The sequence below is a fragment of the Macrobrachium nipponense genome, chromosome 26 (genome assembly GCF_015104395.2).
Source record: "Macrobrachium nipponense isolate FS-2020 chromosome 26, ASM1510439v2, whole genome shotgun sequence".
Taxonomy (NCBI): Eukaryota; Metazoa; Arthropoda; class Malacostraca; order Decapoda; family Palaemonidae; genus Macrobrachium; species Macrobrachium nipponense.
Genome location: NC_087215.1, coordinates 56267979 through 56295007, shown reverse-complemented (window position 1 = coordinate 56295007; position 27029 = coordinate 56267979). Strand labels below are relative to the sequence as shown.

Below are 27029 nucleotides of genomic sequence, written 5' to 3'. Positions count from 1 at the left end.
TTATTTGAAAATATTAATAAAAATTATATTCGCATATATTACCGTACCCTATGAAAAACCTAAAAATCTCTCATCTCAGTAAAAAGAGAGAGAGACCGAGAGAGAGAGAGAGACGATGAGAGAGAGAGAGAGAGAGAGAGAGAGAGAGAGAGAGAGAGAGAGAGAGAGAGAGAGAGGGTGGAAATTTCATGAGCTCTTGATGGCAGCAACAAATCAGCTCCTTCCCCCTCCGGTCACTTAACTTGATAGTATATCTGAGTTTTAGTACCTGGAGTTAGAGAAGAATCTGCTGGGATTTTCCTTCATTCTTCCATAATTTTTTAAATTTATAAGCTAAAATCTTACTAATTCACTATGGTATTTTCTTTAATGAATTGATATTATTGCTGTATAAATTAATATTAATATTTGAAAAATAGTAAATCTTTTATTTATCATACAAAAAAACATACATCTTTGTAGTAGAGAGAGAGAGAGAGAGTTATTATGTGATATCATTTAAACTTATTAACTTACTAATACAGTATTAATCAATTAATTTGTTCATACACGAAACAACCTTCGGTCTTAACATTAGGATTTACTAGCGCCAAGCTGGGAAACCGGTAGAATTAAATTACACTTGTGAGATCCAGGGACTAATGGCATCTATACCAGGTCACGGGGCATGTATACCCAGAATGCCTACGGCTACCTGTGACCCATCAGTTATTTCCTACCGCCTTAACGATAAGACGTGTTACTGTTCTATCTCATTTAAGCCGGTTTTTCAGTTTGCCCGTTCTTTTATCCATTTCATTTTTTTATTTTTCATTCCTTTTCTTTCTCCAAGTGTGATCAGTGTGTGGTAAGAGTGTATACGTGGTATGATGGAGAATTTTGCCTCAACATCGGGATCGTCTACCGCTTCGAAGAGAGGACAAAGGAAATCAAATGCCCAGAGTCAGTGGCTTCCCTTGTTCTAGGTTCCTAACCTCGGTGTCGACGGATCCTCATCCAACGTGTAGTAGGTGCAGGGAAAACGTATGTACGGTTACTAATCCGTGTTTCTGTTTGTCGCGGTTGGTCGGTGGAACAGTGGAAGAAGTTCTATGGGAAAAGCCAATACAAAAGAAAGGGGGTGACGCCATCTTTGGATGACCAAACCTTACCGGCGGCTCTTTTGTATCGGTAATAAACCAGGCTGCTCCATATGTTTCTCACCTGCTTTTGAATTGTCTCCCATACCCCTTCGGTTTCTCCTAGCGGTTCTGTATCGAAACGTCAGGAGGGGCCTTGGGCCTTGGGAATTTTATGAATAATTTGCACTCTCCTTTGTTCCAGCAAGTAGAGGGGGAGATCCGCCATCTTTGTTCCAGGCTCCTGCTACGCAAGCGCATAGGTTAGATGGTACGTGGTCAGCGCTAGGCCTACCAGGCGTACCAACCTTGGATGGTCCCTGCTTGCGCATTATATGACGTCACGGTTCCAGCAGGGTCCGGCAGCGCTGAATGTTCCTCATCCCCCGGGCTTGCAATTTATGGGAATAATGCCGCTGCTTCTCCATCCCACTCAGTATTTACAGCGATGCAGAACGTGGGAGGTAATTTGGCAGCAAACGTGCGGTTACCAGCAGCAAACCTCTCAGTCTCTCCCTACGAGAGCGATGACGTCACAACATACGTCACACTCTGAGATGGCAGGCGTGATGACGTCACGACCGATTCTCGGCCTTTTTCGCTGCACCCAGACGCTAATACGCCTTCTGATCCGTCAATGCAAACTGTAATGCAGAAGTTACAGGATATAGAGGAGAGAATGAATAAGAGAGACAAAAAGAAAAAGTGTGATTCGCCTTCTTCGTCTTCTTCCTCTAGTTCGGCGTCATCGCTAAGTCCGATAACGTCACGGCGAGCGCCAGTCAAGCGTTGGAGGAGGATTCGGGAGTTCCTAGCGGATCCTCGGGCCAAGAGGAGAAGAATCAATTCTTCCTCTCCTTCGGACGAAGACTGTCATTTCCAAGTCAGCAAGAAGGTCGGAAAATCAGTGGCTATTAAGCACAAGGTTGCCAGACGAAGCCGTTCGCAAGAGTCCGAACAAGCGAGAGAGGTGACGGCCGGCGAGCTAGCGGCCGAGGCGGAGTTGCCAGTTCGGATCGCAAAAACTGCGATACCTCTGTAAAATCGACGTTGGCGGCGAAAGGTGCAGCAGAGGATGGAATGGCAGATCCCAGTTTCGCCCGTAAGGCCGTTCAAAATACGTACGAAGGACGATAAGGCTCCTATTAAAAGTACAAAAAAATAGAGAGTTGGCAACCTCGGCGGATACGTTCGTGGAAGGCAGTGTCCGTCTGGATAGAAGGCCGAGCCGGGCTCGCCGACGCTCGAAAAACGATGCCAATGCTAATAAAGACGAACTTACCTCTGTCTTAAGGGAGCCTTCATCTTGGAGATCTAGACGAGATTCTCGCTCTAGATCCGTGAGCAGAGAAAGAGTGAGACGTTCTCGTCCTACTGCTGACTATCTGGGATCGAGCCAACAGCGGCCAGCAAAGATCAAAGAGGCCGCGGCCGTAGGGGCAGGCGGCCGTGGAATTCCGGGCCGTCTGTCAGAAGATAGAGGCGAGACAACATCTCTCGTGACGGCGGAGAGTGGTACACTAGAGCCGGAGGAAGGAGAAAACCAAGAGTTTCTGGCCTCGTATGCAGAGGTTATTGATTTGATTCGTCAATTCAATAGCCTTTCGGAGAAGACAGAAACACCGGCCAGTATGCTTCCTCCTGGAATTGACATGGCGTTTGGACTAAAGAGGGATACCAAGGCGTCGTATGAATTGCCTTGTTCGAGTCATGCGGAATCGGTCTTGCAACAGTAAACGCAAAGATTGCAGGGAGGGATAATTCCTTAAGATCTAATAGATCATTTAAATTTATTCCCCTCCAATGATAAAGCAAAGGAAATATTATACGACACCGAAGGTCCCTTTGCTGTCTAGACAAATGAACCCTAATGTTGTAAGGTTAAGGCCTGGATTAACCTTGGATCAGGTTAAAATGGAGTCCGCTTCGATGACGTACCAAGAGGCTGCCACGTTAGAAGCAACAGCTTCTTCTGTCTTTCAGGCTGCGTCCTGGTTAGACCTTTGGTCAACAGCAGTGGCGAAAATTGCATCCTCGGAAGCAACAAGGAAAGTAGTAGATGAACCATTGTTCATTAGATTACTACAGTCAGGGTCCAAGGCGATTGCGTACCTGACAAACGTAAGTGCCAATGTTTGGGCAAATATCCTGCTAATGAGGAGAGATGCAGCATGGCTAGACTAAGCCGCAATGTGGATTTGGATTCCCTGTTAGCAATGAGGAATGGGGATATCTTGGAATCGCAACTACTGTTTGCCAGAGGTCATACTGGAAGAAGCGATAGATAGAAGAAGGATGGACACTAAACGATAGGTTGGTGCAACAGGCAGTTAGGAAAACCTCTTAACAGTCAAACTTATTTCCTTTGGAGAGACAACAGCAGATGTCTCGAAAGAAACCAGTGAGACATAGCATCCCTAATAGAGTCACAAGACCCTCTTCCCAAAGAGGATAACTCAATCGGCCTTTCACAATAGAAACAACAGAGGAAGGGGCAATAGGGGAAGGGGGTGGGAGGGGGGAGAGGCTCAAGAAGTAGGATGGGCGCCTCCATCACTCGGCCACACCAGTGGGGGGTTGCCTGGCAAATCACTGGAAGGTGTGGCAGGAACTAGGGCAGAGCAGTGGGTGGTGGATGTTCTCAGGATCGGGTATTTGATTCCGTTCGAGGTAACCCCGCCCCCTGACAGATCAACCATTACCCCACGTCACTTATGCCCACAAATCTCAGAAGGCCACTATTCTGCAGGACGAAGTGAAGAAGATGATGGAAAAAGGAGCTGTGCAACAAGTATGCAGTCCGAAAACAAAAGGCTTCTACAAGCAGTCAGAATCGGAGACTTTATGCTGACAGTCGATCTAAAGGACGCATACTTTCAGATACCAGTCCATCAGTCTTCAAGGAAATTTCTCCGCTTCAGTCTGCAGGGAAAGCTTTCGAGTTCAAGGTCCTGTGCTTCGGATTTGACAACGTCTCCTCAAGTTTTTACAAGAGTTGTTCACCCTCGTGTCGGCATGGGCGCACGCTCAGGGGATCAGGCTGATAAGATATCTGGACGATTGGCTGGTGATAGCAAAGTCCAGGGAGAAATTACTCAGGGACAGGGCGGCCCTCCTGCAGCTTTGTCACAGCCTAGGTATTGTGGTGAATCAGCAGAAGTCGCAGCTGGATCCAAGTCAACGTTTGGAATATCTGGAATGGTGATAGACACAACACAAGCCAAAGTATTCCCGACAGACCAAAGAGTACAGAAATGCAAACAAGTGGTGAATGCTTTCTGGGAAAGCAGACACAGCCAGCAAGACAGTGGCAGGTGGTGCTGGGAATCCTAACCTCCCTGGAGAAGTAGTACCACAAGGAAGGCTACACCTTCGGTCCCTACAATGGAGGATGAAGGAGTTTTGGTCACCAACAGTAGATCACCCGTACGAGCAAATTCCCTTGTCGCAGAAGTGAGGAAAGACTTGCTGTGGTGGGTGGACGACGACAATCTGACAGTGGGTGTCCCCCTTCAACAATCCTCCCCAGACCTCTTGCTGTTCTCGGATGCATCACTAGAAGGCTGGGGAGCCCATATGGAGGAGTTGATGGTGTCAGCAAAATGGTAGTTGCAAGGACAGAGAACTCCATATAAACGTGCTGGAGTGAAAGCAGCTTTCCTGGCTCTACAAGAATTCAGGGAGAGAGTAAAGGGACACTCGGTGGTATTGATGTCAGACAACACCACAGTAGTAGCTTATATAAACAAGCAAGGAGGCCTAGTTTCTCGGCAGTTACAGTGTGATGACAGTTCACTTCACCAGCTATAGAGAACTGGTAGACATCAAGGCCAGGTATATTCCGGGAAAAAGAAACATAGTGGCCGACAAGTGAGCCGCAGGGATCAGATTCTGGGAACGGAGTGGTCCCTACACCAACAGGTAGTGGACAGGATGCTCATGTTGTGGGAAGGACGATCATAGACCTATTCGCAACCAGGTACAACAAAAAGTTGGAAGTGTATTGTTCAGTAGTCCCGGACGCAGAGGCAGCAGCAGAAGATGCGCTACAACACCCCTGGGACAATCTGGACGTGTACGCATTTCCTCCATTTTGTCTAATCCGTCAGGTTCTGAACAGGGTAATGCGGTCCTCAGAACCTCAAGATGACCCTGGTAGCCCCGTTATGGCCGAAAGCAGAGTGGTTTCCAGACCTACTGGAACTTCTAGTAGATGTGCCAAGAGAGTTACCTCCATGGAGCAACTTCTGTGTCAGCCTCACGTGGAGAGGTACCACCAGTCGGTGAAGTCCTATCGCTTCACGGGTGGGGAGACTGTCAAGTATCTCCTCCGAGAGCGAGGGTTTTCGGCAGAAAGCAGCAACTCAGATGGCAGGAATAATATCAGAAAAATCATCTGCGACAGTATACAAGGGAAGTGGTCAGCATACTGTGATTGGTGTCGTAGGGGGAACGTGTCTCCACTCGGTACCACTATTCAGCAGTTAGCAGACTTTCTGATATATCTCAGAACAGAAAAACTATGTCTGTATCTGCAGTGGAGGGGTACAGGGCTGCTCTAGCCTCAGTCTTACGAATGAAAGGAGTGGACATATCGTCTTCATGGGGATTGGCCATGCTGATGAGGAGCTTTGAACAGTCATGCCCACCAAAGGAGCTAAAACCCCAGATTGGGATCTGACCAAGGTACTGAGTAGTCTGACAAAACCCCCTTACGAACCACTAAGGCAGTCCACGGATAGGAGCCTGACCCTGAAGACAGTCTTCTTATTGGCCCTGGCTTCAACCAAAGGTGGGGAGCTACATGGCCTCTCATATCTCATAAAGCACTCGAGAGGTTGGAGATCAATGGTGTGTGAGTTTGTCCCAGAATTCGTGGCAAAGACCAAAATCCAACAATAGTAGACGGCAGATTCGACCTCCTTTACCATACCTTCCTTGGCAGACTTTGTAGACAACGACAAAGCTGAAATGCTCCTGTGCCCCGTCAGGGCACTAAGGGAGTACTTAAAGAGAACAAGGCACCTCAGGCCGGGGTGCCAGAGGTTGTTCGTAAGTACAGGACGGAACAAGAAGGAAGTGTCCAAGAATACAATATCATTTTGGCTAAGGGAGACAATCAGAAATGCTTATACTGCAGAAGACAGAGGGTCAGATAGCCAGGTGGGAGCTAGAGCTCATGACATCAGGGGTGTGAGTGCTTCCCTAGCATTTAAGAAGAACATGTCTGTGGATTAAAATTTCTGAAAGCTGGCGTGTGGAAGCGCCAAACAACTTTCACCTCATTTTATTTGAAAGATGTTGCCCACCATAGATCCTTGGACACCTTTTCCTTGGGTCAGTGGTGGCGGCCCAACAAGTGATATAGTTCATCCATGGGCCCTGGCGGGTCAGTTTGCGGTCTAGTCTAAGATGAAGGTATGGAAGTAGAATGAATGGATGACTGGTCTTTTTTCTTTACTACTTTCTTCCTACTCCTTTAACTACGGGCAATATGAAGGAGAGTACCGTCATGTGCTGGAAACGGACTAGATGCAGGTGAGATGGTCAGCCATACTGTGAAGCTATCTTAGCTGATGATATACTTTTCAGTAGCAAACACACCCTTCGGATAATAAGGAAAGAGGGGGTGAAGGTGGATCCAGTCGCAAGGGACAAGAGTAAACAGTAGAATGGTATCTACACCCAGTGGGAGGAAACCAATAGATCCGCTTATATCTTTGGTCCTAGGTTCATTGTCCATTCTCTAGAATTTCCCTATATATTCGGAAATGGATAAGGTGGCAAACTTCCAGTCAGTTGTAGAGACTTACCTCCCTCCAATAGTAAGTCTATCCTAATGTTAAGACCGAAGGTTTGTTTCGTGTATGAACAAATACCAAATTTGTAACTAATTTGTATTTTTCATAACTAACAAACCTGAGGTCTTAAACAGTTAAAGGCCCACCTCGAACCACCCTCTAGCAGTCTAAACTGGGTTAGAAATATAACTGATGGGTCACAGGTAGCCGTGGGCATTCTGGGTATACATGCCCCGTGACCTGGTATAGATTGCCATTAGTCCCTGGATCTCACAAGTGTAATTTTAATTCTACGGTTTCCAGCTTGGCGCTAGTAAATCCTAATGTTAAGACCTCAGGTTTGTTAGTTATGAAAAAATACAAATTAGTTACAAATTTGGTATATTTGAAAATTAGTAAATAATTTTTGTATCATAAAAATGTATTTAGTCATGAAAATAACCATAAAAATACACTAATTTAGTGAGTTATTTTCGTCGGAAAATTACCGCGAATGGGCAAGTCCGTCCGCGAATAATTTCTAGATAGGTTCCAAAGAAAAATCCGCGAATGTGTGAGTCCGCGAATACGGGGGGAACACTGTACTATGAGTCAGGTCAAGAGTATTGTAAAGTGCCATGATTTTTTTTTAATGGAAGGTGTCTTTCCTGATGGAGTAAGGAGTCTTTAGAGGCCTTTTTGTTCATGTAACTCCAGTAGTTACATGAACAGCCCTTTCTCAAGTCTTTGAGCTTTGTGGATTAAATGAGTTCTTTGGTGGAGCTAGAAAAGCTTATTCAGGATTATGGGATGAAGGTTCTTCAGTGCTTATCTAAACCTTCTAACTTGCACTTCATTCTGATTTTGAAAAGTATTTACAAGCTTGTACAAGAGGCTTCATAGCTGCATCTCACTCTGTTGATTGCTTGTCTGCCACTTTCATCTTTAAAGCTGGGCAGCTACTTCACAAACTTTCTGGACTAGGATTAGGTTGTTATTTGCAGCCTTGTTCTACTTAAAATTTTACCCTAATCTTTTTGGAAATGACTGTTAAAATTTTAGGACCTCAACTTCTAAATTCATGGACTGTGATTTGTGACAAATAGCTAAATGCCCTGTAGTCAGGACTACTTATGGCTCCATTTGCTATTTTTCCTCTGACATTGTTCAACAGTAACATCATGTAAGGCACTTTGGTGCTCTAGCTCATTCAAACAGTTTCTTTCTTTATGGGCCATTCTAAGAAACAAGTTTCAAAGACCATGATCTTGTATGGGCTCAGGCAAGTCACCCTCAGAGCATGTTATGTATCAGATTGGGAAGCAGTTTAGATATGAGTTGTAGTCCTTGAAATTAGAGCTTTTTGTGCTTCTGTGGCTTTTTAAGTGTAACATGAATTGTGGTTATAACTGCAGGGGGGGGGAAGAATTTTAGTTGTCGGTTGTCATTCTTTCTATCATCTTTTTCACCTCTAAGTCACTCATGTATGGCACCTTATAAGACTTGTAGCGTTCAAAGACATTAGTTGTCATAGTCATGGAGAGCCTCTCCTGGATTCTTTAGGAATTAACCTTTCCCTGATTATCCCGAGTATGTTTATGATTACTACCATGTATTCTTCTTACAATCATGAGAGTACTTGTTATACTTAAAAATATTCCTACCCTTATCTCTATCTTCCCTATTTTAACTTCTTTAATGAATTCCCATTCCTGTATTTTCTCTCACTGTAGCAAGGGTGTAGTATGCATTTTTGTAAGTAGATGGGGGTGTGCCTTGTTTAAGTCATGAACTTCCAGTGTCAGGGACATTGCTCCTGCAAGATTCTTTTCTCTAAAGTTCATAACTTTCAAAGCAGGAAAATATATACATTTTGTTTTAGTAAATTACCCTGTAATTACTTAGCGTAGAGTTAATTTCAAATTTGTGGTATGATAGCCTTTTGTTTATTTAGGTGACAGACCCAACCCACTTTCAGGGTAAGAGAGGAACAACTAAGCCAAGAACTCAATTTGTTTTTTGCCAGCAAGGTATTAACAACAGCAGCTTTGTTTGGAATTTGTTGGATCTTCTTTGGTGAAGTTTCCTTGTTTAGTTGGCCTTTGGCTTTGGATGTTTAGTTCGGTTTAACAGAGTTAAACCAGGTTTTTTGGACAGTTTATTTTTTTTTTATTTTTGGCGATTTTGGCTTTTGCAGGTGACTGAGTCAGATTCTAGCTCTTAAAGTTTTCGGTATTTGTATTGCAGCAATGGCTATAATATCAGAATCACTCAAGAATGTCATGATTCACATACTTCGTGTACGACGTGTACAGGTCAGGCATTTACTATTGACTTGACTTGTGAGGAGTGTAGATAAGAGTGTGGGACAAAAAAAGATGGAAGACTGACTTCTCACCTTTGTAAGTTAGAGAAGATAGGAAAAGAAAACTGGGTATTAGAGTCAAACTCAAAGCTGTAGCTATTCAGGACATTACGCCTAAATCTAGTAATGATGATTTACCTATTGTGTCTGATCCTGTTATTTTGACATCTGCTATCTCCAGTCCTCCTCCTTTACCACCTCTTCTTTCTCCTGGCTCCCACGCTTCCCGAACCGGACCGTTTTGTGAGCCTCGAGTCTTTTGACCGAAAAATTTGACTTGCTACTTGCTAATGCATTGGCCCATATTGGGGCATCTCTGCGTGCCTTCATGGACAAGTTTAGAGAGAGTGCCAATGCCAATTTAAGTGAAGTTATTGAGGAGGAGGTGGCTGTTCATTCCACTGACTCTGCTAGGCAAAGGTCACTGCCATACACCCCAGGCCTGGGAGGAGGCATACTGGAGGCCCAAGGAAGTTGGTGGGTCTGCCTATAGGTAGTCCATCTAAAGGGGCGCCAGTGGCACTTCTCAGACGAGTCCCGTCCTCTCGAGGCATTCGACTATCAGAGGTCAGTCTCCTATTCCCAGGAAGAAATCTAGGGAACCCGAACCCCCTAGTAGCCCACAGTCCTCATATAGTTCTTGGGTTTCCCCTGATCATGTTTCACTGTCAGAGCACCATTCTGTTGTGTACAATCATCAGTGTATCTTAATTATGATAATTCTTTCTCTAAACATTCTTTACGCGAGCACCCACCTGTCTCTCAAGAGTGCCATGTATTGGATGGAGCGCCCCTTAGCTGTTAAGTACCCATCAGTAGCACAGTGCTTGCGCAGCGCCGAGCATCTATTGGAAGCTGAGTGCCTGCTAGTAGTTGAATGACTAGTCTCAGGTTGGTACTAGAGAGCTTTACAGCGATTGGGAGTCCGCTGCCACCAGATCGTTCTTTATTGAGAGTGTGTGCTAGTGTTTTTGCGCCAGATCCTTTTATTTGGCTTCGGCCGCCAAGTGTTCACCTCAGACTTCAGCTGTTTGATAGCATCATCGACCTTCTCCAGAAGTCTTCTACCTTGTTGGTAGTGGCACCTCCTGATCCTTCCTTATCTCTTATTTCATTGGATGAAGATGTCATCCAGGATTCTACACCTTCAGCTTACTTTTCTACTTTGTTATTTGCTCTAAGTTTTCCTGACGTCTTTTCCCAGCAGCGTCTGCTCTTCTGCCTTTTTGTTTTTAATGAGCGACCAGCAACCGACTCTCCAAGACTGCCTAAAGTGGTTTCTCTCGTCTTTTTTTCTCAAGAAAGCAATATGTTAAGTGGAGAACTGGCTTTCAGAGAAAAGACAACAAGGCAAGGCTTGTTTTAGTATTCCACCTTCTTGTTTATCTGCTCCTTCCTTAGGAGTGGCTGCCTCCTCCCAGAGGGACTTCTCCAGTGTCCCAGGAATCTTAATTTTCTTTGGCAAAGATTATATTTTCTTTTTTGGAAATGGACCACTTACGCAAAAACCCTTTTAAGATTTTTTAGGGGCTTAATTTTTTAGCTAGTCCATAGGCGCATTGACCAAAAAGATTCTTGAATTTCCTGACCTTCTGGAAGACGTCTCAGATTGGCGTAGTGTCCTCTCCCTATTCGGACAAGGCAGTTAAAGAAGGCTCTATAAAAGTATCTTCCCTATACGTCATGGGGATTCTCAAGAAGAGGGAGCTTTGGGTGTCCTTTACATCTGAGGGCATTATGTCATTGCTTAAGTCTGCTCTCCTGTTCTCACCCCTTGATAGACTTCATTTGTTTCCGCAATCTACAGCAGAGGAAATTGTCTCCACAAAAGGTCACCCAGGATTTTACTAGCACAGTCCACTAGACTCCCTAGAGAGTGAACAACTGCCAACAAGCCAGTTCACTTATTCAGAAAATCATTCCCTTTCAAGGCGGTAGACAGAGGTCCACAATCTCGACATAGGGCAACTATTCGCTTCACCCTCACATGTCATTAAGAGATTCTTTTCTAAACCAGCAGCTTGTGAGTACTTGGTCCTTCGTGCATGCCCGTGAGGGCCAGACTTCATCTTTTTTGGGAAAGATGGAGTTTGGAAGGGGGCAGAGCAGTGGGTTATAAATGTTCTGAAAGAAGGATACTCCATCCCCTTCAAAAAAAGCCTCCTTTGATCAGCACTCCCATTGCCTTGGTGACTTACTCTGTGTCATCGGAAAAGTATTCAGCCCTCTGAAGAAGTATCTTCTCTTCTCAAGAAAGGAGCAATCAAAGTAATGGACAGGGTCGATTCCAAAGGATACTACAATTATCTATTCTTAATTCCCAAATCTACAGGAGGATGGCGGCCGATTTTAAATGTGTATGCTGAATTTTTACATTCAGGCAACGAAGTTCCACATGGAAACGAACCAATCCTTGGTTCGATTTGTCAGGGGGACTGGATGATTTCTCTCGACATGAAGGACGCACACTTTCATGTTCCAATTAATCATAGCTCAAAGAAGTTTTTGAAGTTCATTTTCGGGAACCAAGTGCTCCAGTTTTATGTTTTTGGACTGTCGACAGCTCCACAGGTTTTTCACCAGAGTACTTGCCCCATTAGCCAAGAGGCTCCATTTATTGGTGATCAACATTTCCCTGTATGTACCTGGATGATTGGCTGATTCATTCACTCGGAAGAAAAATTCATGAATGACCTTCAGAAAACCCTTGTAATGATGCAGGATCTAGGCTTGTTGATGAACCTGTAGAAATCTCAGCTGACTCCATACAACAGATTCTGTATTTAGGGATGGTGATAGATGTTCAAATTTTTGGGTTTTTCCATCACCCAGAAGATTAGAGGACTGCCTGAGGAAAGTCAACCTGTTCCTGTCCATCCCGTCATGTTCAGACACTCAATGGATGAGTCTGTTGTGCACTCTAGCATCCATGGAACAATTTGTGAAGCTGGGAAGATTTCACATGAGGCCTTTACAATTTTTTCTGAGAATTAGTTGGGACCGGAAAATAGATTAAGACCTTTGTGTCTTTCGGGTTACTCAAGAAATCAAGGAGGATTTGCGCTGGTGGAGTTCCAAAGAAAGGTTAATGGAAGGAAAGTCGCTTTTTCCTCTTTGAACACGACCTAGAATTCTGTTGGGATCTAGGGGATGTCTATCAAACTCACGATTGAAGTCTTGTGCTTACGACTTCCCGTCATTTTACCTGATTCGCCGTGTGATCAACAGTGTATGAGCATTCTGATTCTAAGGGCCCTAAAGGCTACCAAGTACCCAAAGGCCTTTCGCATTACCATTTAAGGACTTCACCTTCAACTAGTTTCCAACAACTTGTTATTAGTTTCAGCTTGGTCAATAAGTGGTGTCCAAGAGCTCCATTTCTTTTGACTGGTAACCATGAGTTTAAGGTTTTGTATGAAAAACTAATGTTGTTGTGAAAATTCATGTTTTTTTATACCAGCTTATATATACAGGCAGTCCCTGCTTATCAGTGGCATTGGTTAACAGCGTTTCGGGTTTATGCCACTTTGCTAACAATGTTGTTAACCAGATTTTTGCCATCAGTAACCGATTTTTGTGCTGGTAACCAGTTTGTCGGAATTACTAGGTGGTTTATCAGCATTGGTAGGCTTATTGGCATTGGTAAGTGATTTTCGGCACTGGTAAGTGGTTTATTGGTGTCAATCAGAGCTTATGGCATTGAAAATGCCATTTAGAGTAATACCCTGAACTTGCGTGTTTCGAGTTGCACAAATTCACAGACACACTAACTTTTCATCGGGCAAACTATGTAATTGTCATACGCGAGTTTTCCATAAACCAGCAAGCATTTGAAAATCCTTGAGAAACCCTGCAAATATGAGCATGTTGAATTTTTAAAGTAACTAATAAGTTTTCAAACTTTTATGTGTAATTTAAGGGGGCCGGCCGGCTAATGCCCTTTTTTAAGGACAGGACTTTGATATTCATACCACTTAATAAGGTGACTTGGGACATCTCCAAACCGCATATGATTTTCGCCTCTGACCTTCGGTTTTGTGATGCCAGGGCGATTTATCCCGAACATAACCATTTTTCAAATTCTATCTTCTCCCTTGATATTTAATATTAAGACCTGGGATTACTACCATATATAGACCTGATGTAGACCTCCAATCAAAGGAAGAGTTTTTTTTTCTAAAAGTCATTTTTTTGCTAGATATGAATTTTTCAATATGGTAAAAAAATAAACCCTATAAATCAGGAGAAAAAAAATTTATAAAAAAAATACGAAACAAAAAATTGGAAAAAAGGGCTCTATTTGATTGTTCTATAATGTCCTTTCTGAGTTTATATACCAAATTCCAATGTTATAGCTTTAAAACTAAGTGAGAAGATAGATTTGAAGGTCAATAAGTATAGTTTTTTGAGATACGGGCGTTTTCAAAGTTTTCCTTTGTATTTCTATAAAGACAATGTAATAATAAATGATTATTATGAATGTATATTTCTTTGTGTATTAATAAACCAAAATTATTTTATTTATCATAATTTAATCATAAATGATGATCCCTTTGCTCATATATCGCAGGCCTGGGGGCACTGCTTGAGGCAAGATGGGTGGGCACTCCTTCCTACGCAATTTCGCTCCTCCCCTTCTCCCCTTCAACTAAACGGCTTTATTACACCGAATTTTGTTCTTCTTTGTATGTTAGCGAGATGTTTCCTTGTATTTTCCTTCTTGGCATGATGAAATTCTTGCCCGAAACAAACAAAGATAAACAAACGTAAAATGGAAGAGAATGTCAAGAGGAGGTGAAACTCGAAGGCGTACTCTTTTTTTTACCAAAAAAAAAAAAAAAGACAATTTAATAAATCATGATTATTATGAATTTCAATATTCCATTTTGGGTATTGAAACCCCAAAACTTTGTTATTTATCATAAATGAAGATCTCTGCTCAAAGATCGTAGCCTTGGGCATAGTGTGACGTGTGCTGTCAAGCAAGACGGGGGCGTTACTAAGCAACCCTCCCTCTCTTCACTAACTACGCATATATTATGATATTCTGTAATAATACTTGAGCGATTTTTCTTCGTTTCTGTATGTTAGCGAAATGTTTTTTTCTTGTCTTTTCCTCATTGGCATGATGGAAATTCTTGCCGAAACATACATAAACATACGTAAAAGCGGGCGAATGGCAGAGGTGAAATGGAACGGTGTAGACTACTTGAAGTCTGTGATCGCACTAAATCAGGACTGGACTTGGTAGCTGAGCCACCTGAAGTCCTCCTTCTCGACTCGGGGAATGTCTACAGATGCCATTTCTCCCAATTTCTTTGACATAATTATCAAAATTTACGATAATAGAAGAAATATTGCATTTTCTTGTACGGATCAATGTTTTAGGCTTATTGAGTTACGATAACTAATTACCCTGTAACTACGAAAGTAAGAGGAATTTTGACGAAATATTTCGTATATGTATTCTCAATTGCCATATGAAACATGACTTTGCATTTTTTGCCCTATACCACCATATATAGGGGTTCCGGCCGGCCCCCTTAAATAAATTTGAATAATAAAAATATTCTCTCTCTCTCTCTCTCTCTCTCTCTCTCTCTCCTCTATCTTCTCTCTCTCGTCTCTCTCTCTCTTCTCTCTCACTCTCTCTCTCTCCTCTCTCTCTCTCTCCTCTCTTTCATGAGATGAGAGAACTTTATGGTACACATATATGTTTACATATTTGTTTTGTATTATAAATAAGTGATTTACCTAATAGTAAGTGCTAATTTTCAAATATTTAATAATAATAATAATAATATAACTATTAATTACAAAATTCTTATGTGATACATATTTTAGATAAACAAATAATATTTCCCTCATCTTTTGTTAACTGTGGAAGAGAAGCTCCAAGGCAAAGCTGTCAGATATGTCAGTTTAATATGACAGGAAGGGAGAGTGCTGCTGACTTGCAGGTCAAAGAATTCTTACATAATTCTCTCTCTCTCTCTCTCTCTCTCTCTCTCTCTCTCTCTCTCTCTCTCTCTCTCTCTCTCTCTGTATGTCTTTACCTGTACAGTAGATAATTTTAAATTGATCTAATTTTGCTTGTACCATCTATGAACTGTAAATGCGCCATTCTAAAACATAGACACATAACTAAGAGTTGTATTAGTCCAAATAAAAAACAGTTTGTTCATGAAGAGGAATTTCAGAACAAAGAGAAAGAGACAGAATAAGGAAGTTCTTAAAAATGAGGTTGAGACGACTTCTAAAAATAGATCAGTCTGAAGGGGGGGAAGAGAAATAATATACATAATCTTCACACTCTCCTTTATTTGTACGTCAACCATTTATTTATTTTTTAAAGGTAATGTATTAAGATAACTTTTGAATGAAATTACAGTAACTTTAAGTTCATATAAAAGTAAGTTTGCTACTTAGGGAGCATAATTAGGTTATTTAATATTTAAACTATAAAAAACCTTTTATTAGCATTTTTAGAGACCATGTCAAACTTACATGAAAATTCGCCTTGTGCGAGGGAGTCTGGAACCTAACCTCATGTAACTTGGGGGTATGACTGTATATGTATGTATTACTATAATTACTGTGATGCTCCGGTTATCAATGATTTTGGGTTATTGACAGTCGTCTGGGAACAGAACCCCCACCGTTAACCAGGGACTGCCTGTATACAAACTTTCCATAGTTAAGACTATATAATGAGCCTGATTGATAGTTTGGAATTGTTGAATCTCTACACACAGGTGCAGTACCACCTACTGTTATTATTCTTTATTCAGAGAATTTTGTCTGGAAATGTTTGTAAGCATATGAAATTAGTTTTGTATATTATACAAATTTTATTTTAAAATTTACATTTTTATTGTAGTGTCTTACCGAACAATTATACAGCCGTGATTTCCACGAGTGGCAGGAGACTAAATTCAAATTTAGCGCGTAGGCGTCGCCAACACTGGTGGTGATGACGTCACTTCCCTCCACTCGCGGGAGACCAGGTACAACTGCCCAGGTGAATCCAATTCTTTCCTGCTGGGGCGTCCCCCCCGGTGAAAACATCGGTGGTCGGTGCGGTTGATGACTTTGCTTCGCTTTTTTCTTGTGGATTTGATCTTCGGAATTGGTGAAGTACTCTTTTTTGGCGTTGTTGTTATTTTGCATATTATTTAGACGTTGCCATGTCGGATTCTAGTCCGTCGGGAGTTAGGTTTTGCATCTCAGGATGTAAAACTATATTATCCAAGTTAGAGTATGATTCTCACACTAAATGTGTTAAGTGTAGGGGACAGGTTTGTTCAGCAGATCGAACATGTAACGAGTGTAGTGATTGGACTGATTCTCAATGGAAGTTTTTTAGTTCATACTCGGAGAAATTAGCTAAAGACAGAATTAGAAAAGCAGCGCTTAGGGAAAGTAAGCTTAGCTCTGCTTCGTCTTGCGATGCATCTGTTCCTTCTGTTTCTCCTCAAATTGTTATGTCTCCTTTAACTACACCTCCTATTCCTCCTACTAATCCCACTTCTCCGGCTTCCCGTGTAGTTTCTTCCGACACCATTGCCAGTCTGGAATCGAGGTTCGATCAGAAATTTTCGGTACTAACGAATACGGTTATGCAACTTGGTAATTCAGTTAAGACGTTTTTTGGAGAAAGTGGCTTCAGGTAAGAGTGTAGTTGAGGGTGCGTACTGTCTGTCCTGACACGTCTCCTAGACAAAGGTCACTGTCCAGCTCCCCCGCACCGGGGAGAAGACATACCGGAAGTCCAAGGGAGTCGATCGGGATTTGCCCACAGACAGGCGCCTCTCTTGTTGAGCCTGTTGCGCCTCAACAGGGCTCGGTTAAGCGTTGGAAAGGTGTTGCGGTTAGACGCCTTTCGAATGATTCAAGCGATTCGTCTCCGGTCGTGCGGCGCTCTTGGCGAGATTCGCCGTTCGCGTCCCTTAAAGAGGCGTTCAGGCGCTGATTCTTCGCCTCCTCCAGTCAAGCGGTATAAGGAGCCTGAGAGTAGGGTTGCGCCTCGGCCGTTAGCGGCTCGTTCGTCGCCTCAATCTGTTCCTTTTTCTGCTCCTTCTACTAGTAGAGATTGTGGTTTTAGCACTGTAGCTAGCAGTTCTAAGGGTTTTTCTTTAGGCGCTTTCTCGCCTGTTACGCCTGATGCGCCTGTTTCGCCTCTAATTTCGGCGGCTCCGAGCGAGGCGCAAGTAGTTTTTCCGCCTCCTGCTGAACATTTAGGCTCTTCCAAGCCTACGTTAACTGTTTTTGATTCGTCTCTGGCGCCTTTGCGCAAGCAGTTAGAGATGTTAACCCAACTGGATGAATGAGTCCAAGGGTGGTTCGAAACCTTCAGATCCGGTTGTAGTCCCGTCTACTTCTTCGGTGGTATCGGAAAATGAGGAAGAAGTAGAGGAGGAGGATTCACATCATCTTTCGTGTTATTCATGTCTCCTTAGATTTCTTCTGGTATCTTATCCAGATTATTTTGAGAAAGCGGCTCCGCGCTCCCCAACTTCGACTTTTTGATGAGGAGGAAAACTCGACCTCTCCTCCCAAAACTGTTCTATCTAAAGCGGTAGACATTCGTTGAAAGAGACGGAGAAATGGATGTCTCTGAAAAGAGACTTAGGGAAGGCGCTGTTTGCTTACCCTCCCTCTAAGTTGCTTCGTAAGAGGTATAGGTTTTATGTAAACTGGGGAAGCTCTTCTCTGGGAGTTTCTGCCTTCTCCCAGGAGACTTCTCCAGTTTAATCGACTCCTCTAGAAGATCTGCTTTCGCCGCAGCGAAAGTTTTCTTTACAGCGTCTGAGTTGGACCACATGTAAAGAACCAATTTAAACTTTGGAAGTCTTTAGCTTCCTTGATTGGACTATTGGCGCTTTAGCGGCCAAGATCGAAGACTGTCCTTCTCTTCACAGGAGTTAGCGGAGGATGGATTGTGTTCTGTCCTGTGCGGACAAAATCCAATAGGGATGGATGTGATGAGTTAGCTTCGCTCATCGCCTTTGGTACCCTTAAGAAAAGGCAACTTTGGTGCTCCTTTGCTTCTAAAAGGGTTACTTCCCAACAGAAGTCTGCTCTCTTGTTTGCTAAAAAAAAAAAAAAAAAACCTTTTGTGAAAGATAACCTCTTTCCAGACGATGTAGTGTGGTCAATTTCGTCGGCGCTAGATAGAAATCTACTTCGGATTTACTGGCACAGTCTATAAGAGACCTAAAGCTCCTTTGGAGACTGTTCCTTCGGTTTCTCCTCTGGCCCAAGCGCCTTTTCGAGGGAGAAACCCAAGCGCTTCTTTCGGCCGAAGTCAAATTTGCGACCTCAGTCAAAGACCTCGGCCAAGGTTAACAAACCTTCCAAATGAAAGCTCAGTTCTTCATGCACCAGTGGGAGCCAGGCTGGCTCTGTTTTGGGAGGAATGGGAAAACAGAGAGCAGAAGCCTGGGTAGTGCAAGTACTCAAGTTCGGCTATCGTATTCCTCTCGTTTCACCTCCCTCGCTCTCACCTGTGCCAATTCCATTCCAGGCATACTCTCCGGGCTCAGACAAATTTCTGGCGCTAGCCGCGGAAGTGGAAGCGCTTGTTCTCAAAGAAGCTATAGAACAGATAGAAGGGGATTTTCCTCCAGGCTTTTTACAATTGCCTTTTTGTAGTTCCCAAGTCATCAGGGGGCTGGAGGCCGGTTTTGGATGTGAGCGCCCTGACTTGCCATGTCCAGAAAACAAAATTTCATATGGAGACCACTCGGTCAGTTCTGGAGTCCATCAGACAGGGGGATTGGATGGTTTTCTCTGGACATGCAAGACGCTTATTTTCACATTCCGATACATCACGAATCTCGGAAGTACCTGAGGTTCATGTTCGAAGGCAAGGTGTTTCAGTTTCGGGCGCTTTGCTTCAGACTGGCGACCGCTCCTCAAGTTTTCACCAGGGTTCTATCCCCGATAGGAAGCTGGCTGCACATATTAGGAGTAAGAATCTCCCTCTATCTGGACGATTGGCTTCTCCGGTCGGAATCAGAGAGTCGGTGCATGAAGGACCTTGGAACAACTCTGGATCTTGCCAGAAAGTTAGGAATTCTGGTCAATACAAACAGAAGGTCTCAGGTTGCGGTTCCATCTCAGAGCATCCTTTATTTGGGATGACTGAATGCTCAAGTTTTTCGGGCTTTTCTGTCCCCTGAAGAGGGTCCAAGGCTGTCTGAGACCGTTCAAGGAGTTCTTGGACAAAAAGGGTAAGTTCTGCCAATCAGTGGATGAGGCTCCTGGCAAATTGACGTTAGTGGAGAAATTTGTGACGGGAAGACTGCACATGAGACCTCTGCAGTTTTTTCTGAGAGCCTCTTGGTGCAGGTAGACGCAACCAGACTCGATTTACCTTTCCTGTCACAGATCAAATAAAAGAGGACCTAAGGTGGTGGCTCTCTCGGGCAAGGTTGGAAGAAGGGTTAGATTTACGACCCACTCCTCCCGAACCTACAGTTCTTTTCCGACGCATCGGACACAGGTTTGGGGTAGCCCTGCTGGGAAATCAACGGACTTCAGGAGCTTGGTCGGAGAAGGAGAAGTTTCCACATAAATGTAAAGGAACTTTTTAGCAATTTTCCTGGGGACTCAGACAGTTTCGGAGCTTAGTAGAAGGTCAGGTAGTGGCAGTGCATTCCGACAACTCCACGGCCTCTCTCGTACGTGCGGAAACAGGGGGGGACTCAGTCTTTCTCTCTATACGAAGTAGCCAAGGATCTCCTCCTGTGGTCAAACGAAGCGAAGGTTCAGCTAGTCCCGAGATTTGTTCCGGGAAAGATGAACGTCCTGGCGGATGAGCTAAGTTGTCAACAGCAAGTGTTACCTCTGGAGTGGACTTTGGACAACAAGATTTTTCAGAAACTTTGGCGCCTATGGGGACGTCCGTCCATAGACCTGTTCGTGACATCAAGGAACAACCGTCTTCCTCTCTTTTGTTCTCCAGTTCCAGATCCTCTAGCTTGGTCGGTGGACGCAATGCTGTTGGATTGGTCGGGTCTGGAAGCTTATGCATTCCCTCCGTTCAGGTCTAATAAGAGAGGTGCTGAACAAGTTCATGTCGCACAACAATGTAACACTAACGTTAATCCCTCCCTTTTGGCCCAGGAAAGAGTGGTTCCCGGACCTTCTCCAGTTGTTAGTAGACTTCCCCAGACTTCTTCCTCCAGAGAAGTGGCTTCTCAAACCACCTCACTTCAAGAGGTTCCACCAAAACCTGTCCGCTCTAGCTCTGACAGGGTTCAGACTGTCCGAATCTTGTCAGAGCTAAAGGGTTTTCAAGAAGAGCTGCAGAAGCTATCGCTCGTTGTAGGAGAGAGTCTTCTAACAAACTCTATCAAGGGAAGTGGAGAATCTTCAGAGAGTGGTGTAGAGGTGCTAAAGTCTCTACTTCTGCGACCTCTTTAACGGAAATAGCAGATTTTGTTCTATTTTCTTCGGTTTTTCGACATCGGGGTTTGGGATATTTCCTCCATACAGATCGTCGGACCTCATTAGGTTCTTTCGAAACCACTAAGCTCCCGCAGGATACAGTGGCTTGGAACTTAGATGGTGTGCTTAAGTTCCTCATGGGGCCACCGTTGAGCCTTTGAAGTCTGCTTCACTCAGGAACTTGACTAAGAAGACACTTTTTCTTATTGCACTAGCTTCTGCTAAGCGTCAGCGAATTGCACGCTATAGACAAAAGAGTCGGTTTCTCTCAAGGCAATGCTGTGTTTTGGTATCTGTTTGACCTTTCTAGCCAAAAACGAGAATCCATCTAATCTTGGCCTAGGAGTTTTTTGTGGTTTGGAACTTATCTGATTTGGTTGGACATGAGGAGGAAGAAAGGCTCTTATGTCCAGTCAGGGCTATTAAAGCAGTATCTTCTTGCCACTAAGGATGTTAGAGGACAATCTTCTAAGCTCTGGACCTCGGTTCAAAAATCCCTCTCGTCCTCTTTCTAAGAATGCTGTATCGTTCTTTATTAGAGAGCTTATCAGGGAAGCTCACTCGCAGTCCGAGAAGGGACAATCTTTCCGTTCTGAGAGTTAAAGCTCACGAGGTTAGAGCAGTGGCAACTTCTTTTAGCATTTAGAAAGAATTTATCTTTAGCTTCGATTCTTCAGCACGTTCTGGAGATCGAATTCGGTTTTGCGAGTCATTATCTCAAAGAGATAGAAACGGTTTTCGAGAATTGTAGAAACGTTAGTCTGGTGGCGGTTTCTGGCATGGTGTTGGGAGAAACGGCACAGGGTCGTCACCTCTATGCTAACTTTCACCTTGTAAATAGGTTGTCGAGTTCAAGGGAAGCTGGGGGGTACTGAGTACCTGGGATACTCACCAGTCTGTTAGGTCAGATTTTATAATGGTTGGGTATATATTTTTTTTAAATCTGGTGTTGGTGACAAATGTTTTGTATGATTTAATTTCTGGTCTTAGCCCAGGGCAAGGGCAATCTTTGTTTTTACTATCCTCCGTCAGCCAGCCTTGACTCGCTTGAACTACGGAAGGATTCCTCTCCTGTAGAGGCTAACTTTGGTCAAATTCCAATTCCTCTACAATATAAGAGAGCACCGACCAGAGGCAGTATCAGTCTGCTGTAGCTTCTCTTACAAGGTAAGGTACAACAGACACCTCGAGTGTTTACTGGTATTGTAATAAATGTAACCATTTAGAAATACTAGTGGTCCACTGATCCCACCTTCCCATAAATGTGTAATCAGCTGTATAATTGTTCGGTAAGACACTACAATAAAAATTAAATTTTTGATTATTAAAATGAAGTTTTGATTGTATACTTATCGAACAATTATGATTATACCCACCCTCCTCCCTTAGGCGGACGGACGGGCAGAAGGAATTGGATTCACCTGGGCAGTTGTACCTGGTTCTCCCGCGAGTGGAGGGAGATGACGTCATCACCACCAGTGTTAGCGACGCCTATGCGCTAAATTTGAATTTAGTCTCCTGCCGCTCGTGGAAATCACGGCTGTATAATTGTTCGGTAAGTATACAATAAAACTGCATTTAACCCTTAAACGCCGAAGCGGTAAAAAAAAATGTCTCCCGTGTGCCGGAGACGTTTCAGAGTGAGCGCGGGAGCGGAAAAAAAAATATTTTTTTCAAAAAATCATAGCGCGCTTAGTTTTGAAGATTAAGAGTTCATTTTTGGCTCCTTTTTTTGTCATTGCCTGAAGTTTAGTATGCAACCATCAGAAATGAAAAAAATTATCATTATCATATATAAATAATGCAATATTATGATAGCGCAAAAACGAAATTTCATATATAATTGTATTCAAAATCGCGCTGTGCGCAAAACGGTTGAAGGTAACAAGTTTAATTTTTTTCGTTGTAATGTACACTAAATTGCAATCATTTTAGTATATAACAAATTGTAAAACGATAAAAGCAACACAGAGAAAATATTATCACAAAATAATGCATGAATTCGTAACACGCAGACGTAAACACATATTTTTTTCAAAAATTCACCATAAATCTAAATATTGTCCTAGAGACTTCCAATTTCTTTCAAAATGAAGACAAATGAATTGAATATTACTATACTGTAAGAATATTAGCTTACAAATGCAGTTTTCGACCATATCTGACGAGTTAAAGTTGACCGAATGTCGAATTTTTTTTATATATATTTTTTTATATGCAATTATTTCGGAAATAAGAAAAGCTACAACTTTCAAATATTTTCGTTTTATTCTACATAAAATTGCGCACATTTTCATATATAAAACTCTATGAAATGCCTAATATGAAACGGAGCAAATATTCCGAGAATGGGACTTACGCATTTCGGAGATTTGTGGCGGAGAATCCGCGCGCGGAGGGAAGGAAAGTTTTTTTAAAAATTCACCATAAATTTAAATATTGTGCTAGAGACTTCGAATTTGTTTCACGATGAAGATAAGACTGAATATTACTAGACTGTAAGAGTTTATCTTACAATTGCATTTTTCGACCATTTCGGTAGAGTCAAATTTGACCAAACGTGGTTTTTTTTCTATTTATCGTGATTTATATGCAAATATTTCGAAAATGAGAAAAGCTACAACCTTCAACTATTTTTTGTTGTATTATACATGAAATTGCGCACATTTTCATATATAAAACGTTATGTAACAGCTAATTTAAAATGGTGCAAACATTACCACAATCGCACGTATGATTTTTTCGGAAGAGTTACCGCGCGGACGTAAAGAAAATGTTATTTTTTTCATAAATTCACCATAAATCGAAATATTGTGCTAGAGACTTCCAATTTTGTTACAAAATGAAGGTAAAATGCTTGAATATTACTAGAATATAAGCGTTTTAGCTTACAATTGCGTTTTTTCGACCATTTCGGTAGAGTCAAAAATTGACCGAAGGTTGAAAATTTGTCACTTATCATTTTTTATATGAAAATATTTCAAAATTGATAAAAGCTACAACCATGGGTTGTTTTTAGTTGTATTGTGCATGAAATTGCGCACATCTTCATATATAAAACTTTATGTAACGGCTAATTTAAAATGGTGCAAACATTACCACAATCGCATGTATGATTATTTTCGGAAGAGTTACCGCGCGGACGTAAGGAAAAAGTTTTTTCATAAATTCACCATAAACTCGAAATATTGTGCTAGAGACTTCCAATTAGTTGCAAAATTAAGTTAAATGATTGAATATTACTAAAATATACGCGTTTTAGCTTACAATTGCGTTTTTCGACCATTTCGGTAGAGTCAAAGTTGACTAAAGGTTGAAATTTTTGGCACTTATCATTATTTATATGGAAATATCTCAAAACTGATAAAAGCTACAATCATGAGTATTTTTTTTTGTTGTATTCTACTTAAAAATGCGCACATTTTCATATATAATAGTCCATGTAACGGCTAATTTAAAATGGTAAAATAATTATGTCAAGTGACGAAATAATTTCCGAGATGTGTCACAGATACTCTTTAGTGCAGCAGAAGAAATTCGCGCTTGCGCGCCTGCGTAACGATTGTAAACAAAACAATCACCTTGCTCCGTGAACTCCCAGCATCCCCCACCCAAGGCGCGTGATTCAAGAGTTTTCCGGCTTGGTAGGCCTAAAAGTATTTTTTCCGCGAATTTTAAAAAAAACTTTTGTTATGTCGACGTAAAATACGTCCATGATTCGGTCACCTGAGAAGAGACAAAAAATGTCGAACGGTAAAATACGTCCAGGTCGGGCGTTTAAGGGTTAATAATGAAAATTTCATTTTAGTTGGTTTGGAAAATTAGATTTTTTTGTCATTGTGTGGAATTTGTATATTTATTGTGCTAATGAGATTATTTTTGTGATTTTCCAGAGTGGGAAATTATACCAGGGAGTGTTCAAAACTTCTCGCAATAACTTTTTGGAAGCTAATGTCATGATTGAAGGCTTTGATAAGCCCGTTCTCATCCAAGGTCGTCTGAACATCAATCGTGCTCTACATGATGATGTAGTGGCTGTTCAGATTTTCCCCAAAGAACAATGGTCAGCTCCATCTGCAGTTGTTATTGATCAAGAAAAGCAGGAAGCAGAAACGGGTAAATAATAGTAGTCTAATTTATATAGAATTTTAAGTTTTATAACTTGTGTACATTGCTGAACTGTGGGTAAGTAAGGGCATTCCACTAGCAAACATGGCAGAAATCTGGACATGTTCATGGTATGTAATATGCCATGAAAACAAGATGGGGAAAAAAATGAACTGACTGTAATTGCGCTCCATAGCTGGAGTTAGTCAAGATCATACTGAAAATGAGGAAGTTTTGAATGATTGCACTTGGCAAGCAATTTATTGTCTACTTTTGTGTGCTTGCTCTGTACAGACCCCTCCACTTTGTTTTTTGCTTGAGTTTGCTGTAGTAGCTAACTACCGATTTACAGAAAACCATTGTAAATCATTTGTTATGAAGCCAGAGATGTTGGAAGTCCCAGCAATAAAAGTTTACCGTATTATTAAATTGTGACTTGCTATGGATTGGTTAATTGGTTAAAAATTTCTTTATACCAGTACACTTTGTTTCTCAACTAGTTTTCTTTATTATATATATATACTATATACATACATACATAGTTACATGTGTTGTTAGTTATGAAATTATTTTATAGGTGGTAATGATGATGAAAAGGCTGATGAAGAAGCCATGAAGAAGGAGCAAGAACTTTTAGCTGCTGGTAAAGGGGATGGAGAATGTCAACCAACAGGATGTGTTGTTGGAGTTATTCGTCGAAAGTGGCGTCAGTTTTGTGGCATCATTAGAAAGAATGAAATTACTGATGTAAGTGATTACTTAAAAAAATATTATTCCTTTATTCAGGTCCTTTATAGTCTTTTATATGATTTTACGGATAATTTATTTTATGGTAGTATTTTTCCAGATCTAAATTCCACTTACAAATCTGTGATACTGACTGTAGGTTGCAAAGAAAATAACTAAAGCATTTGTTTTACTTATTGAAGCCAGCAACTTGTAAAGGTGCTTAGTTTTGTCATCTTAAAGAAGAATTTTTTATTTTCATTCGTATTACAGCCAGTCACATGAAAAATATGAAAATAGAAAAAATATACTGAAATTGTACTTAGTGAAATGGTAGAACTACATTTGTACTAAAAGTGAATTTTATACATTTTCTTTCAGTCAACACGTCATCTCTTCATCCCAGCAGACAAAAAGATCCCATTTATAAGGATTGAGACAAGGCAGGCCGAGTCCCTGTACAACAAAAGACTAATTGTAGCCATAGATTCTTGGCCAAGAAATTCTCGGAACCCCAAGGTAAACTTCTGTTTTATTTGTGTATGGTTTTGTGACCAAGTCACGTACATTATCAAATTGTAATTACTTCAATGTAATGTTAGTCAGATGTGTTAGTGTTGGTTATAGGGAAATTGAGTCCAGAAGTATAATTCGGTATTATGTATAGAATCTTTTGATAATTTTTGTCATAGCTAATGGAGACTGTAGCATCAAGTTTATTTTAAAGTTGAAAACCTTCAGAATATGTTTTTAAAATATACAATGGAAAGTTATATAATTATGGTGAACCTTACCTACTGTTAAAGATAGCCATATCTTTTTGCTGGTAGACAAGTCAGCATACAAATAAAAGAACATTTTGTTAACCTGGATGACTGTCTAGTTCACCTGTATCCACTAGGTGTGTTTAGAGTATTTTAGCTCTTGTCAGAATTCTTCATGCTGCAGGTATGTGAGGTTGTATGTATTTTGCTGGTTTGGCAGATTGCTGTTTTCACAGTACAGGCAGTCCCTGGTTATTGGTGGGGTTTCTGTTCCGATAGTGTGATGATAAACAAAAATCTGTGATTTTCAGCAGTTATTATCGTCTTTGTTAGGTATGTATTGATGCCAATACCTGATTATCAGTGCTGGTAAGTGGAAATATGCGCTGAAGATTTCTGATTTTCATGACTAGACAACTTCTGAAAAACCGGATTGCCGATAACCGACCCCGCCGATAACCAGGGTCTGCCTGTATTGTAATTATTCGCTTGTTTTTTAAGATGTTGTCCACAGGAAGCAAAGCAAGAACATCAGGCTTTGTAGATGATTACTTTATTAACAAGATGTTAAATTTTGAATTAGACTGGCACACCGTTTGTGCTGGCTGCAGGGGTTTAGAGTGTGACCTTCAAAATAGATGTGAGGAGTATAGGGATTGGTAAAGAGCTTTATGCTTAAATATCTTAGACATAAAGGAGAATAGAAGCAGAGAGA

The 27029-nt window shown here is 41.8% G+C and overlaps 2 protein-coding genes across 2 annotated transcripts in view; one reads left to right on the top strand and one right to left on the bottom strand.

The window, feature by feature from the left end:
* The window catches only part of LOC135200288 (exosome complex exonuclease RRP44-like), a gene marked incomplete in the record, with an annotated part of 161420 nt that overhangs the window by 30778 nt on the left and 103613 nt on the right, over positions 1 to 27029 (bottom strand).
* Positions 24615 to 26147, top strand: LOC135200290 (exosome complex exonuclease RRP44-like). Its single transcript, XM_064228788.1, has 3 exons — positions 24615 to 24833; positions 25402 to 25571; positions 25932 to 26147. Exons 1-3 carry the CDS (start codon positions 24674 to 24676, stop codon positions 26130 to 26132), a joined length of 531 nt encoding a protein of 176 aa, XP_064084858.1. The 5' UTR covers positions 24615 to 24673; the 3' UTR covers positions 26133 to 26147.